This window comes from Vigna radiata, chromosome 11 (assembly GCF_000741045.1).
Source record: "Vigna radiata var. radiata cultivar VC1973A chromosome 11, Vradiata_ver6, whole genome shotgun sequence".
NCBI classification, from domain to species: domain Eukaryota; kingdom Viridiplantae; phylum Streptophyta; class Magnoliopsida; order Fabales; family Fabaceae; genus Vigna; species Vigna radiata.
The window spans coordinates 3976764-3994299 of NC_028361.1; the positions used below are offsets into that span (position 1 = coordinate 3976764).

General features: G+C 29.5%; 1 protein-coding gene and 1 long non-coding RNA gene across 2 annotated transcripts; both read right to left on the minus strand.

The window, feature by feature from the left end:
• Window positions 1-2779: 2779 nt before the first annotated feature.
• LOC106776936 (peroxidase 51) lies at window positions 2780-4402 on the minus strand. Its single transcript, XM_014664417.2, has 4 exons — window positions 4069-4402; window positions 3783-3983; window positions 3509-3674; window positions 2780-3280 (listed from the first exon to the last, which is right to left on the minus strand). Exons 1-4 carry the CDS (start codon window positions 4282-4284, stop codon window positions 2877-2879), a joined length of 987 nt encoding a protein of 328 aa, XP_014519903.1. The 5' UTR covers window positions 4285-4402; the 3' UTR covers window positions 2780-2876.
• Window positions 4403-13951: 9549 nt separating this feature from the next.
• Window positions 13952-15277, minus strand: LOC111240597. The gene is made up of 3 exons (XR_002666045.1): window positions 15191-15277; window positions 14170-14208; window positions 13952-14075 (listed from the first exon to the last, which is right to left on the minus strand). It is a non-coding gene; the product is annotated as an uncharacterized LOC111240597 (long non-coding RNA).
• Window positions 15278-17536: the final 2259 nt, after the last annotated feature.

Genomic DNA, 17536 nt, shown 5'->3' on the forward strand with positions numbered 1-17536 from the left:
TTCAAATTTAAGTCATGTAAATGCTCCATTAATGAGTCATGTAAATGCTCCATTAATGTAGAGAGAGAAAGAGAAAGATTGTTAAGGATAGTGGGGAAGTGTAGGGTGTTTTTGGAATAAAAGAAAAGAGTGAGAAATTGTAGAATATTTTTAAAATAAATTAAATTAATGGGGAAGTACAGGTTCCACTTGGAGAGGTGTAGGAGCAACACCCTTGTTTTCTCCTTTCAAATGAAGCAACCATGCCCAAAGGGAAAAAAAAAAAAAGCCCGTGACATGACAATCTCTTGTATGGGGATAATAATTGCAAAATTAGTCTGATAATTAAGTTTAAAACTAGTCTGATAAATAGGTCTAAAATGATGTTCGGCAAAATCAGCATAAACTTTTTATGTGTGTAAAGTAAAATGGTAACCTCAACGGTTGATTGATATATTGTTTTAGGATTCAAAATAACTTTATTTCATTTAATAGAATAAAATAGGGTCCGATTGAATTGAATTTGAATTTTATAAATATAATTCAAATTTAATATTTTAAAATTTATATATATTAATCAGGTTCTGATGGTTTGGATTGAAGATTGATTTGGTTGAATTTTTCAGATTACAAATTTATATTAATTTAATTTTTTAATCAAAAATTATTTTTGTTTTAAATAAATACATAAATATAGTGAATTTTTAAATTAAAAAATTATGTATAATTTTAATAAAATAATTATTATAATAAACGGTTATTTTATATAATTTATTATTAATTTACAACTATCATATTAAAATAAAACTTATAAATTTATAAATACATATAAATTTACATATATCCATAAAATTTAAAGTCACTATTTAAATCCAATGTACATGTTTATTTTACTTAATTTTATTTATTAGCTTTATTTATCCAATCGAATTCTACTGTATACTTCAACAATATTGATTCAAGGAAGGAAATAAACTTTGAGATTATATGTATAACGGTTAAGAAGTGGATTTTAAATAACTCAATGATATAAAAACGGTTTATAAGATAAAATTTGTATTATTTATATATTATAAATTGATTTTATTTTTAATTAACGTATATTATTTTAGTTCTTTTGTATATTATGCTTTATAAAGAGAGAATGTCTGAATGCGGGTTCTGAGACGATTCCGTAGATCGACCAAGAATAGGAAACCAGCATCATAATATCAGGAACATTTTCTAACAGATCTTAAGTCGAGGTCTGCATCTATGTCTACCCATATCAGTCAGAGAATAATACCTAGATCATACGTGAAATAGAGACCAATATTTCACTCACATTTCAAGATATTGTTTTTCCTAATTTAATCATACATACCATCATTACAGAAAAAGGTTATGAGAATACTATAATTATTGTCGAAAATGGTTAGGACAATAACAGTAAGGAATTAATCGACCTTTACCAATCAGAAGCACATGAGTTGCAAAAGTATCTCCTTTTTGAGGTATGAGTTCCCCCATCTATCATGTGTTAATGGTTTCATAGTTTAATGGAAAAATTTTCTTTAACAACTTTTTTTTAACAACGTATACGTGACGGTCTATGATTGATCTTTTTCAAATATTTTTTTAAAGATAAATTTAAACATACCAATAAAATAATGACACGTATTCTGTTGTAAAAAAGTTGTTAAAAAAGACTTGTCAAAGTATCATTGTCCTAGTTTAATAGGTTATAAAGTCCCAAACTAATAAAATAGTAACGTGGAATAAATTTATTGAAGCCATTTATGACCCATCATCTTTAAGAAGTTAGGAATACAGGGCTGTGAATTCACATGGAAACTTATCCTAACTTCTCACATTATGTTGTTAACTATAAGAGACCTAGTACAAGGGTTTCAACTTTGTCCACAATAATAATATCATGACATATTTTTATATTTATTTGATATAAAATATAAAGTAAAATGGTTTAAAAGATATAAAATTTTGTAATTTAAAAAAAAAAAAAAATAAATAAATAAAAAAATATCAAATAAATATAAAAAATTTAAGTATATGAAAAAATATTTTTCTTTTCTGCATGTTAAAGTTTTGCTTGTTTTGATCATTAAGCTGTAACAATCAGTGGGTCAGACTCTTTTTTGCCTCGGCTTGAAAATTCTCCTAAAGTTGAAATGCATGCATGTGCCTTTTGAATGGTACATGACTTTAATATGCCAACTAAAGCATTTTTGTTAACTATTTCAAGCAATAATTTTTGGACTTTTGCATTTCAATTTTGATTTAAATTTATAACTGTAGTTTGGCCTTTGGGTACAATGGACTGTATATGTATATGATGATGTATGTTTCACAAGACGACACAAAGTCTCACGGAGAAAATTGAACAGTAAATTTGTCGGTATGGGAAGAAACCACGTGATAATAATAATAGTAAAAAATGAAATAATATTATGTAAACTAAAAAATAAAAATTTATATAAATTAAAAATAATAGAACTTTTTTAACTAATTAAATTATGTATAAACTAATTTAATCTGTTTTTGTGAATAATCTAATGCAAAAGTGTTTTATAAGAAAAGGATTATGATCATGCCGAAACATCTATGAAATTCCCAGTGCTATCACAGTTGATTAAGAATATGAATGGTAATACAAAATTTTAGAACTTTCCGTCATAAGGTAAGCTGCAACCTATGTGAATTCGAAAAAAACATTATTCTGATGTTTCATCCACACTAATACGTTAATGTTTCTGGAAAAATAAAAATGCTGATAGTATAAGAGGAAGAAAGAAGACAAAACAAAACAGAGGAATGTGATAAATTAAATTATTTCAATACTTGTTATTTTAAACATAAAAGAAACCTAATATACATAAGGATGTGTTGTTTGTGGCAAATTAGATGACTGAACAATCTGTACGAATGTTGCCATTCTGTGCATTTTTTACTCCGACTCGACCCAATTTGGTCATGGCAGCGGCGAAGTTGGCACGGAAGATTTTGCTGCTACTGGCAAAAGCATTGACGGTAGCCTTGGACCTTGAATCCGTGAAGAGAACTTGGTCAGAAGAGAAGAGACCCTTCCCTTGCTGAAGATTTCTGTAGTAAACATTGTCGAATGCTCGTGGCGTGGTCGGATCCATATCGATGGCAATCCTTGGATCCACGTTCCTTGGGCACATTGACTTTAGCTGTGATGCGTATTTCTCGTTCAGTGCAGGGTCCACTCCACTTTTGCTCTTGAAATTATACACTCTCTTTGAGAACTTGTTGCAATGGGAGAATCCCACAGTGTGCGCACCTGTGTAGTAGACCCACATGATCAATTATCAAAAAAATCCAAACTTTGATAACCCACCCTCTTCTTAACTATGATTTTCTTCACTCTTCTCGTCTTATTAGCAAGACACGAAATTTAAATCCGTAAAATTTTCCCCTTTCTTTGAAACTCAATAATGGGATTGAAGAGTGAAGACACGTATATAGAGTTCAATAATTTGAAGAGTCTTTTTGGGAGCACGCGCGTTACCTGAAAGGGCTACCATTTCTGTCTGGGTGAGACCGTTCGCCGCAAACAGTGAATTGAGCTGGTTCAAGGTGAACTCTGGCTGAGGCAGCCTCCCGTTTACGTCTGAAGCTTTAGATCTTAACCCGTCAAATCTTCCCAATTCAACTTCGTAGAAAGGCCCACCAGCCTGAACAACCATTTGCATTATAATTCAATAAACCTTGTAATTACTCATGGGATCAACAACATGTTTCTCACGGTAATCATAGTCACAAAAGGTAATCAATGAACAAACCAGTGCAATAACATCTCGTGTTGCCATGGCTAAAATATCAGCACATGAAACTTTGTTCCTACACAGCGGAACAGCATCCACTGCTGCTTTTGCTTTAATCACCGTGTCAAACCCATCTCCGGCAAGTGAAAGATTGTCAGGGTGATCCTTCTCTGCTTTGTTGTTTCCCGTGGACGCAACCAAAACCGAAGCATCACAACCCTGCAGTAATATTGCAGACACAACCTAATAGTGTTATTATTATTTACACGGTGAATGAAGGAATGAAATGCATGCGATTGATTACCTGCACGAAGCAATCGTGGAAGAAGAGACGGAGAGTAGCAGGGACCGTGACGAATGTTTGATGGAATTTCTTTTTAACTGCTTCTCTAACGATGTTTTCGACATTTGGGCATGTTTTTGCGTAGTGGTGTCGACTTAGCTGGGCAGAGGAAGGACAAGAATAAAGACAGAGAGTGGAGAAAAATAACCAGACAAGGATGAGGTTGAGCCGAGCCATTTGCTGCTATTTGCAGATAAAGGAGAAATAGAAAATGCAGAGGGAGATCGATTGTGAATGATGGCTTGAGTAGAGTGCAAAAGTGGAAGGGGAGTGAGGGGAATATATTAGTACATCACTAACTTTACGAGCCATGAAATAGTCGGGTTCACGAGCCAGTTGTGTTAGAATCTTTGAAACTATTTTTACAGCAAAAAAGTGAAATTTGAATAATGATAATTGTATACTACTCTCTCTGATGCGAACGGTTAACATCCAAGACTCATAAGTCTATCTAAATTCGGTGCTCGTCAAATCAGGTTAAACTATTTTCAGGCACAATTAAACTCATTTAAGTGATTGGGTTAATAATAGTCCAGCAGAAAATAAAATAATCAAAAATATCTGATTAAAAGTATTTATAAAACTGTTTGTAAACAATCAACCAGATATATTTAGGTAAACCGTTTAAAGTAATTTTGTTTATATTCTATTGAGTTTGTGGTAACGAATAAATACATGATCAAAGTTAAAAGTCAAGTCCGTTTTCATCTATGCCTATCTAGAAATACTCTTTAGTGATAGTAAAGTTACTTTTTTTAGAGTTGAAATTTCATAATTCACGTCTAACTTGAGCGCGTCAGAGTGTCTTTTGCAGACTTTTATCTCCCTGCTGGTGAAGGAGAACTCAAGGTATAAGTCGAAGGAAAGCAAGCGACACCAATAAGAAGCAAGCAAACACTTCAGATCAAAAGAAAGTGAGCAACATAAACAAAGACGCGTTGATCAGATCAATATCTCAGTCTCACAAAAATTATTCTGAAACAATAATAATAATAATAATAATAATAATAAATAATAATAATAATAATAATAATAATAATAATAATAATAATAATAATAATAATAGAATGATTCGGTTTGAAAGTGACGGTATTAATAATAGCCAAAAAGAAAGAGACCGACAATAGAGAGTAGTGAGGTGGGTTGATTGGTTATGTGTCTGCTGCTCTGGTTTTGTCCAAATGCAATTAAAATGTTTTGCGTAAAACTGCATTGGGAGTGAGGAGGGACCAAGTTGGTAAAGTGAGTGAGCAGGGGCTGCTAACATTTTAGCACAACGAACATGTGGAGTGACATGCACGTTAAGCTTACTTTCATACCCTCTTCTCGTACCGGAAACAAAGTCTACTAACCAGTTTGGTCGCTTTGGCCAGAAACAGATGCTAATCTTATGTTTCGTTTCGTTTCCCATGCCCCACCATTTTTTTACCTTCATGTTTTAAACCTCATTCAAATTCCAGATATCAAAGTAAATATAATTATTTTTTAAATATAAATTACAAATTCATCTAGATCTGTCCTCAAACTAAACATTCCCTACATCAAAATGACCCTGACTGCATTAAATAAAAGTGACTTTGATTGCTATTGCATATCAAATTACACACAGAGTGACTTTAATTATCAGCGCAAATCAAATTTAAATTCAAACTTTCTTCTTTTAAGGAAAAGTAACTTTTTTGTTGTTGCCTTTTATATTTTAGTTCTTCCTTCTTCTTCTTTAGTAAAATTACTTTTCTACCATATTTATAAATATAATTAATTTACTGTGTTTTATTTTCAATTAAAAGCAACTTTATTATGTTATTATTTTTTATATGCCTAATAGTTTCTTCTTTAGGAGTAGAAGTCAAAGAATTCTTTCACTTTCTAAGATATCTTCTAAAGTCGAATTATAAAAAGTTATTTGAGAGTTAAGAAAAAGACAAAAAAAAAAAAAAAAGTGTGGCGCGTCAAGAACTTGCAGCATCCGTGAATATTTCCTATCTTCGTAAAGTAGCAAGATCAACAGAACTCATCTTTGCAGTGGACAGCGAGTGTTTTTAGAGAAGTAGATAAAATTGAATTATATTTTTGAAGTTTTCTCATAGAATGAGATTTTATAATTATTTAAATAAACTTAAGTAAATTGTAAATTTGAAACAAATTGAAATTACTCAGACAGTTTTTAATACTGTTTAACTGTTATTATTAATGAATATTTTATTTTAAAAAATAGTTTTAATCTCATAAGCAATCCTTTTTAAGCTAATAAAAAATTCAGTTCAAAATTAATTTAGTTTTTACGAATTAAATTAAAAATTTATTTTACTTTCAATGTATTTTACTTCAATTCAATATAATATGATAAATTCAATATTTTAATAACTTTCGTTCTAAATAGTAGAGGTACCACCCATGTTACACGTGTAAATAATAATGACACGGAATCTTTACTCTTATCAAGAATTTTTACACTTTATCTTTATTTGAAAGTTACCCTGTTCTTGTTACAAAATTATTTTATTTTACGTATATCCACATATTCCCTCTGTTAGAGGTAATTTTTTTATAGCCCTCGCCAATTCATCACATTCTACAATATTATTATTTAGATAATGATATTGTGATACTCAAATTCTAACAAATTTTTAACATCGGACACGTGTCATAAGTTAATTGGTCCGTGTGTTTAATGTTTAAAAAATTTGAAACACACATACCAATTAGTTTATGACACGTGTCTGATATAAAAATTTTATTAAAAATTAGATATCAAAGTATCTTTATCCTTATTCTTTTCCTAAGTAAAAGGTTTATATGGTCTCAACAAACAAGTGAAAAAAATGAAGTAAAAAAAAATAGAAATAGAAATCGTTCCGGGAAAGAAAATAAGAACTAAAAAGAAATCATTTATATATATATATATATATATATATATATATATATATATATATATATATAATATTATAAATGATAATAATATTGCAATGTATAAGAGGAAAGATGCACGTATTAATTTTTTTTATAATGCTCGGGATTGCGAGTAAGAGTTGTAAAGTTTAACGTTTGATACATTTACATTGAGTATAAATTATAAAACCAACCAATAAAGAATCTTTATTGTTTATTATTAACTTGAGCATTGATTATTTATTTTCTTAAGAGTTATTATCATCATCGTATATATTTAAGTTTTCTTCAATCTGACTTTTTTATCTAGTTTTTTTCTCCACTTATTTTTATGTTTGTTATTTAGTTTTTTCTATCTCCATAACAGAATTTACGTTTATCTTTTTCCCATTTTTCAAAGTTTATAATCATCGTGTGTGGGAGTGTAGGTAGTTGATAAAGAAGTGGGTTACCATGTAGAGGGAAGATACCTTAATTTTGAAGGGTAAATTTCCACCCAAAAAAGTTGAACTGTTTGTTAATGTGATGAATTATTAAATTAATGTGAATAACACAATCGGTGATTCTCATCATATAACTTTTGAAGTTGATTTTAAACTTTATAGCCGTTTGGCGTGAGACGGTGAGTAAAAACAACGGTCGACAGCAGTTTAATTTTTTAACTGCATATGATCATGATAATTAAATGAATTACTTTGGTGTAATAAGAAGTTTATGAAGTTGAATAGCACGTGATCGTGTGAGATTCGAACTTCAAATATGCAATGATGAAAGGGTATTTGTTCACACGTCCTTGATAAGTAACATTTTTGAGAATTCTTTCACGTGAAATATAGAAAAGAAAAAACACAGAAGATACTGAGAAGACGTAAATGTCCTCCCATGATTAGTCATGCTTTCAAAGTGTTCACGATTGCGAGTTGCATATCATTGCACATGGAAACCATATACTATAATTTCCATATATGACGCATTATACTTAAAATTAATTAAAAGTATTATCACTATATTATTATAATATAAATGATAATAATATTGTAATGTATAAGAGAGTTTACTTACATAGTCGATCTTCTCAAAGCTATGATGATTTGTGAATTGTTTTAGGTATATATGTGTGAACATTTTAGTCAATATTATTTAATAAATTTCGTAAGGTAATGTATAAAAAATAATTACTTTCACTTGAATAAGATTTGATTCAATTATAAATAAAATTCAATCTAATTTAACCGTGCTGGATGAGATATATTAGACAATCTGAATCAATAAATATTTTTATATCTTGGGCAAATAATATTGATTAAAAGTTCTTATTTTAAATAAGGATAGTAAATATTTGTTTTGTTTGATAAAATTATAGTTTTAGTTTTATTAGCAGCTGCTGTATAAAATCAAAGATGTTAATAAAATCCGTTAGCGATAAAGTAATATATATTATCTCTTATGAAAAAGTATAATATCACTTAAGTTGTGTTCGTAATGGAAATTTAAAATGTGTACTACAGTTGCATATATTTTAAAACATATAATGAAGAAATATTAAAGTAATTGCAACTATGTTGTTTATTGGATATGTTGGAATTATGAGCATGCATTACTCTTACTCTTGTACTTTAATTTAACAAATTGCCTTTTATTTATTTATTATTAGTTAAGAAATATTCTTAATTGACGAAAATCCCACTTGGTGATGCGATAGAAATAGAAGTTGTCTAATTTATTAATAAAAGCAGATGGTGCATTCTGTTCTGTAAATTGGTCCTTTGATTAAAAAATGTATACTCAAACCACAATTCAATTATAATGGACAACTACTTGCATAATTATTGGGTGTTCATGCACTTAGTATATTATTATTAACTCCACGTTTGATTTTTCTATTTTGTTAAAGAATGTAACATTTTTTTATAATATTTTAGCATAATTTATGTATCATTAGGTGATTGATTCAAAATTACTTCGTAATCAATAATAATTATAAATATTAATATGAACTAATCATAAAATGACACATAATGTTAAAATATTGTCAAAAACATATTGTCCGGTATGATTATTTTTTTTTATTAATTTTTTTTGTCTCTCGAACATGGCAACTTAAGTGGAGTATGTTGTTTATGGTGTACAGTTCTTATCCATGGTGATTGTGGGACAACTTTTGCTGCTACAAAGGTCTAACTTTTTGGTTTCTTGGAACTTTCCGATAGTGCTTTTGCTTTCATCTTTTCTAATCCTCGTCATCTTTATGGAAACAATTTACCAATCGTCGTTATCTTTACGCAAACAATTTATCTATGTAGGTTAAAAAATAAAAAATAAAACCACCTAGCCTCCCTTAGATAAAATATCCCTTATTACTTTTTCTTTTCTTTTGTTGAAAAAAATAGTATAGGTTATAAATAAGATAAACGTTTAATAGGTTCGGAGGTCCCTATATTTGGGGGTTTGTTTCAATTGAGTCCTCCAATCTTGAAAGTGATCAATTAGGATCCTAATTTTGTCAATTTGAATCAATAAAAGTTAAATGCAGTTAACGTGAAGTTTTTGAACATGTGGCACGCTGACGCTTCCAAGTGGCACCGTTTCAAGTGCATAGGTGAATTATAAAAGGGTGTATTTGAAGGTGAAATCCCTAAATTAAAAGGGATTTCACCCTTTTATAATTCACCTATGCACTTGAAACGATGTCACCTGGAAGCGTCAGCGTGCCACATGTTCAAAAACTTCACGGCGTTAACTGCATTTAACAGAAAGACTTTTATTGATTCAAATTGACAAAATTAAGGACCTAATTGATCACTTAAAAAATTGGAGGACCCAATTGAGACAAACATCCAAATATAAGGACCTCCGAACTTATTAAACCTAAGATAAATTTAATGAATGTAAATTTTATTTGATAAAATCTACTTTTAAGATATTATTAGAATTATTAAAATTTAACATAATATTAAGATTGGTAAGATTGGTTGTTTATTAAATATATTATGTTATCTATTATTCCATTGATCATTATTAATATCGTCTTATTTAAGATATATGTGTAATATCGTCTCATTTAAGATGTATGTGTCTTATTTTAATATCTTACCTCAACTACAAATAAAATAAAATAACAATCAAAATAAATATAAAATTTATTTTACAAGTCAATTTTATATATTTAATTTAAATTTTAATTTTAATTCTTAAAATATAATAATCCATGTATATATTTATACATTGCATTGTGTAGATGTTTTAGTTAATAATTACAAGAACAATATTATTCTTTTAATCTTTTAATGAATTGCAACTTAAGAGTAATTACCTGTTTAGTATACTTTTTTTTTATTTAAGTAAATTTGTTGGAAATATTATTAGATTGGAACACTTTTCACATCATTAATTTGAATCGAGTAATAGTCCTAATTCTTGTTGCCAACATATGTTGATTTAAATTAATATACACTAAATTAATTGCTTGAGTTTTATATAGAATATAAAATATTTTTCACAAAACAGTACTAATTGAATTGCATTTTACATGCTTGTACTATATTTAGGATTTTGTTAAATGTTTAAATGTTCTTTAAAAAATGGTATTGAATATTGATTAGAAGTAGGAGTTAATTTAATGGCGCAGTCTCAACTTAGTATTTGTATGGTGGGTTTAAAATTTAAATATGTCTAAGTTTTTTTATTGTTTAAACAATATTAAATATTTTTAGTTAATAAAATTGTTTCTCGTGAATTTGATTAAATGTTTGTTCTGCGTGTTGTTAGTTAACTCAATAAATTAGATGTAAACTTTTGCAACAATATAACTAATAAATAATTTATTTTACAATTTAAACGAGAGTGTTTTTAATTTAAGATTCCACGATTAACATAATTTTTTTGGTGTAAATTGTTTATATTGTGAACCAAATTGATAATTACCTATGGTATATTGAATTGTGTTTTAACGCAAATTACGATAAAAGATTCATATATTTCTTTTCAATGTTTAGAAAACTTTGAATAAATTTAAAACTTTTTCAAAATTTGGTCTCTGTAGTATGAATGAAAATGTTGAAGATGGAGATGGATTAAAACAGGAAGTTTAAGAAACTAAAAACTTAAAAATAATAAAGAACCAAATAAACTAGAATCGTAAATTAGATTGAATAGATTGATTTGATCGTTTTTTTGATAATATGATGAAATTAAAGAAAATAAGCTATAATAAAATAATTAAGGTTTAATTGTTTCTTTTGGTTGAAGTGTGTCATATTCGTTTCCTTTTCTAGAAAAGTTACAATTTCATCCACACGTGGTTTAAAAGTGTTAATTGCATTCAAACATAGAAAAAAATTTGTGTCAATCAAGTCATCTCCGTTAATACAAACTAACAATGTTAACTCATTGATGATTTGGCAGTAGAGAAATAAAATGTGGCAAAAGAGTGCCAAATTGGTAATGACGTGTCAAATTGCAATTGAAAATATTACTCTTCAACTTCCCACCTGCGATGGCGAGTACCACATCCGCTGCGGACTCAACTTCATCCGATGAACTCACTGCAAAATCTATGCACAAGCGCTACGAAGGGTTGATGACGGTTCGAACCAAAGCTATGAAGGGCAAAGGGGCATGGTATTGGGCGCACCTGGAACCCATGTTGTTGCACAACACCGTAGGATGAGGTTTGCACCTCACTTATATATTATAAATTGGCCTTATCTCTAGTCGATGTGAGACTTCCAACACACCCTCGTGTGATGGTAGAAATTGGGTGGTCCGATAGTGGCCCGACAATGGGTGGAATAGAGAAATGCCCACTTAGAACTCGCTAGGATAGGCTCTTACCATGGCTCTGATACCATATTAGAAAGTGGGTTTTTACGCCTAACTCAACCCCACAAAACCAACTTGTAGGGTGAGGTTTGCACATCACTTATATATTATAAATTGGCCTTATCTCTAGTCGATGTGGGACTTCCAACACTCTGTGCGGCGCCGTTTTCTCTGCTTCGAATCCTTCTCGCACGGCCTCCGAGCATCTAAAGCGTGGAACGTGCCCCAATTTCAATTCCGCCGCCAAACGAATCTCCTCCGTATCCCCCTCCGCTGCCGCCATGGTCGCCTCTCCACCACCTTCCTCGACCAACCACAACAACCGCAAGAGAACCTCAGCATCCGGTCGCGCTTCATCCTACGAAGTGTCGTCGCTGGCCATAGTGGATCCGTTGCGATTCTTCGGAGAGCTAACGTATGCGTTGCCGCAACTACCATATTTGATGTTGTTGGGAGGGAAGGAGGATTTGGGCGCCTTAGCTATGTTGGAAGACTGTGTGAAGAAGCTAAAGAGTCCCAAAACGTCATTACCAATTTTCCACTCTTTTGCCACGTTTAATTTCTTTACTACCAAATCATCGATGAGTTAACATCGTTAGTTTGTATTTAACGAAGATGACTTGATTGACACACGTTTTTTTCTATATTTGGATGTAATTTACACTTTTAAATTACGTGTGGATGAAATTGTAACTTTTCTAAAAGGAGAAAGGAATTTGACACACTTAAATTAAATTGGGAAAAAAGAAGCAATTAAATCAATAATTAAAATAAATGGATACCATTATTAAAAAAAAATATTATTGAAAGCATGTGACTTCTGAAGCTATCATTTATGCGCATAGATCCGTCTCTAGCGGATAAAAAGGTCAAAAGGAACTGTATGGGGATTGGCTGATTCAACGGTCATTTTCTCTACCAAAGCTAATGAATAATTTCACTGTAAATTGAGGTAAATTGAGATGAGCAAATTCATTTTCAAATATTTTTTTTCAATGTCTAAAAATGATAAAAATTATAAAATTAACATTGAGAAATATTCTGTTCTATTAAACACAATTAATTATTTAGTTTTTTAAAATTATAAATGTAAAATATTATACTCTTTCATTTTTCACTCAATGGAAATAATTCAAAAACTAATTAAAAGCATAAAAGAAACCTAAGTTATTTGCAAAAAAGAATAAAAAATGACGTGAATTAAACCTTTAGGTAAATAATGACAGAAAGACAGTAAACAAGAAAATAAAAAGGTTAAATATATGTTTTAGTCCTCATTTTTCCATTTTCAATTAGGTCCTCATGTTTTTTTATCCCAATTGCATTCTAATATTTGTAAATTTGAGGCAATTGAGTTCTTTCCGTTAATTGGCTACTAACGTCGTAGGCCAATTGAGAGGGCTTAATTGCCTCAAATTTACAATTATTAAAAACATGAGAATCTAATTGAGAATGGGAAACAAACAGGAGGACTAAAACATATATTTAACCAAATAAAAAATAACGAGATAAAATAAATACTTGTGTTTTAATGATAAAAAGTTGAAGGAGGTAAGATAAAAAGAAAATATTTCATATGAAACAAATGGTTTTCTTTCCTTTTCCTAATTAAAAAATTACTAAAAAAACATACTCTTAAATTTAAGCAAAAGAAATAAAAAAGAGATCATTTTATAAAAAATAATAATCGATACTTTTTAAATACGTTGTGTAAAAGCTAAAACATGTTATTTAAAAAGGTATTTTTAGAAATCTGATTATTTTACGAAAAAGTTGAGGTTAGAGGTTGGAACACTTATTGAGTAATGATTGACGTTAATGGAATTATGGAAGGATAGAAGATGGATGGAGAAAGATGTAGCACTTTAGACTTTTGAGCTGGACTCTGTAATCAAAACTAGTATTAGTCTTGGTTTAATGGTTAGGGATATGATCATGTCGATCATTTCTTTATTTCAAATCTAATCCCTGTAAAAAAAAAAAGGCAAAAAATACTATGAGAATAAACATATATCTGACCATTCAAAAATTTGAAAATTCATTCAAAAAAGAGAAAAAGTAATAACTCTAGATTGGGACACCTACAATATCTGACCATCGCAGTCTAAACAGATTTTTTCCTCACCTCCAATATCTCATGAGGGCCTGAAGCAATTGATTAAAAAAAAACACTCTCTCCTTCGTCTTCAAAAAAAGATATACTTAACAGAAACCGTTCACTCCACTGATCCGTAGAACAAAAATCCATCTTCCAACTATTAAAACAAAAAAAAAGCCATTTTTATACAAAAACAAAAAAGAACATCCGATAATCATCTCTCACAACTACACTCTCTTCATTATACTCACCAAAGATCATTCAACCCTGTTACCATAGTCATATCTCACCTATAAGAACAAAAGGAAAGTCAGCCAAAGGAAGAGAAGAACAAAAAAAAGCCAGGCACACAAAGAAGAGAAAGTATTGCACACAAGGTTGACAATAGCAAACGGATATCCAAGATAAGCAATGCCTTGTACTCCATGTTGCACTGAGTTGTTTGCCTACCCTTGAACATCCTTTTGTTACGATGTTGCTACGCTGCTATGTTTGCATATGATTGCTGATGAATACATTCCTACTATGTGGTGGATATTTGTATATGATATTGTGGCATGAGTATGAAAATTAAAAATGAAAATTATGAAAGGAAAAGTAAAAAGGAAATAAAATAAAATAGAATAAGAAAATGCGTATGACATGTTAAAATCAAATTCAAAAACAATTAAAATAAAATTAAACAAAAGATAAACAAAATAAATAATATATAACAAAATTAAAATTATAAAAAAAATCAACTAATTCAAAGAAGAAATTAACAAACAAATAAAAAAATTCAAAACATACTATCGAAAACATATTAAATAATATTTAACAAGAAAACATAAAATAAATTTACAAAATATATAAAAATAAAGTACTAACAAAATATACAAAATATTAGCAACAATAAATTTAAATACAAACATAAGTAAAGCTATATACTAACAATACGTAACATAATAAAACAAATTATATACTAACAAAACCTAAAGCCTAAACGAAGATCATTCGCATTTACAAGTGCGACTTTCGTCATTGTGACATCATTGCACTTCTTTCAAATGTGACCAGTTTACATGGTTATTACTTCGACTTCGTCCCCTCACCTCCACCATGCAGAAACCTACCCATCGGAATAGACGACTCATTTTTATAACACCAAGCATTTTTTTTAACGCAAACACCATTCTTAACCGAACAAACATGGTTTTATCGAAACAATAAAATATTTTAATTGAACAAGATCGAACATTTTCTCTTAACAATTAACAAGAGTAAGCGTTTTACCAATTTAGACGCCAGAGGTTATGTCAAATGTTTGAGAAGATGAACACCCTACTAGAGCTCACTACTAGAGAGAAGGAGGACGGGAGGAAATGAACTGCACGACTGCGGCAAAGAGAGAAAGGGAGGAAAATGGGGTGTGGGGTTTGATATGGGGTTGCTTCAATATTTTTATTCTTGATTGGGTCAACTTTTAAAAAAAACAAAATATTCTCTTACAGGATCTCTGACAAGGGTACAGACGAAAATAGAAAATAATAAGGGAGGTGTAGGTTGAAGTTAGTGTGAGGTGCAAAAAAAAATCTCTTTGAATTCGGTTTTAAAAATAGAATTCTTAATATCATTTGAGGTTATAAAAAACAAAGTTAGAATTTGAGGTTATAAAAATATAAAGTTTGGAATAAGCAGAGGTTATAAAAAATGAAGTTTAAAATTTGTTTTTTTTTTTCACTTTTAATCTTAAAACCCTTTCACTTTTTTTCTTTCTTGTGCTAACTTAGTTGTTTTTTTTTTCTTCTTCTTTCTTTCTATTAGTTGTTTTTCTCTTTTTCTTCTCTTCATGATTTTGTACCATCACAATGTTGATAAGACCACATACACTCTAATACCTTTTGTATTATGAGAGCTTTTGAAATCCGTTGAAGGTCTCAACAGTTTTCAAAAGGTCTCAATGATTTTCTTTTTCAAATCAATGTACAAGTCAAACAAATATTTATAATTACGCAAATATAATGAAAATTATAATAGTATTTTAATTTTTTCTTCATCTTAAAAAATGTTCGTAGTATAAAAAATCTTGTAATGTTTTTGGTCCTGTCAATATTGTGGTGATGAAATTTCACAAAGAAAAAACAACTAAAAAGAGGGGAAAAAAAGGAAATAGAGAGCGGCTAGATTAAAGAAAAGAGAAGATAAAATGTGGAGAGGGTTTTAAAATTAAAAATGAAACAAAAATTACCTAAGTTTAAAACTCAAACTCATTCGATAATCCATTTTTTTTTTGACAAATACAATGTGTCATCAATGAAAAAAAAATTATTGGAGGTTCTGAATAGAGGAGGCAGTTTCTATAATTCTTTTTCCATTTTGTCCTTATTATATTTTAAAAATTATTTTAACTTTTGGGTATTCTAAAGGTTTTTTACAAAGTTTTCTAAAATAAATATAAATTATATAATTTGAAAATTGAAAATAAATTTTATATACAATTCAATTTCTTAAAAATTAAATTTCAGATTACATAATTTCAATGACTTTTGGATTATGTAATATAAAAAGAATAAAATCTGAAAAGAAATTGTAGGGGTACAGAAAGAAAGTCATGGAAGTGCAGAAAGAAGAAACTATCCCGAATTTAAGACCCATGGAAAATCAACACCTGCTATGGGCTTCGATTTTCTTTACAGTTTGAGGTTTTCTTTCTGAATCTTCAATACTTTTTTTTTCTCAGTACCTCAAAATTTTATTGTGATATATATATATATATATATATATATATGGGGTTTGCTAACTTGCGTACGCCTGTTTTTCAGTTGGTACATTTTAGCAATGTGTACCGGGTTTCAGTAGACAAAAATACTCCTATATATCATGAATTCTAAGTTTTAAGGTTAAGGGTATTTTAATAATTTTCATTCTCAAAATTAAAAAAATAAAAAAAGAAACCCCCAAACCCTTACCCATCTCTCTCATTCCTCTCAACCATCTATCTTCCATCTCTTTCACTCCACCAACATTTTCTCTGTCATCCCGCTCCAATTGAAAAAAATCAGAAACACTTGTCTTATTTTAATAATTTTCATTCTCAAAACTAAAAATAGAAAACCTCAAACCCTTACTCACCTCCTTCATTCCTCTCAACCCTTTCTCCTTCATCTCTCTCACTCAAACATTTTCTCTGTCATCTCTGCACTAGCCCCAACTAAAAAAAACATTCATTATTAAACGATTTACTTTTGTAAAGAGTTGAGTCATATTCACCTTTCGAAAAGAAGTTCATTGAAAATCTCTTTAATTTCATTATCTTCACTATATATATTAAAGCCGACGGGCACAACTTGCACCAAGACTTATGAGCATCCTTCCTTTACATTCCTTTACATTCCGAGACTACTACGTAACATTGATTTGTGGCCATTTAATTTTTTTTGGTAGAAATTCATTAACTTGTTTTCCTTCACTAAAGAAAAAAACAAATTAAAATACAATAAAATTCTCAATTATAAAATCAAACAATAAAAATTCTAAATCTTGAAATTTTATTTATAATTATATAAAGAAAAAATTAGGTGCTTTAATTTTTTTATTCATGTAAGTATTTATTTTCTCTAACCATTTTATTTTATAATG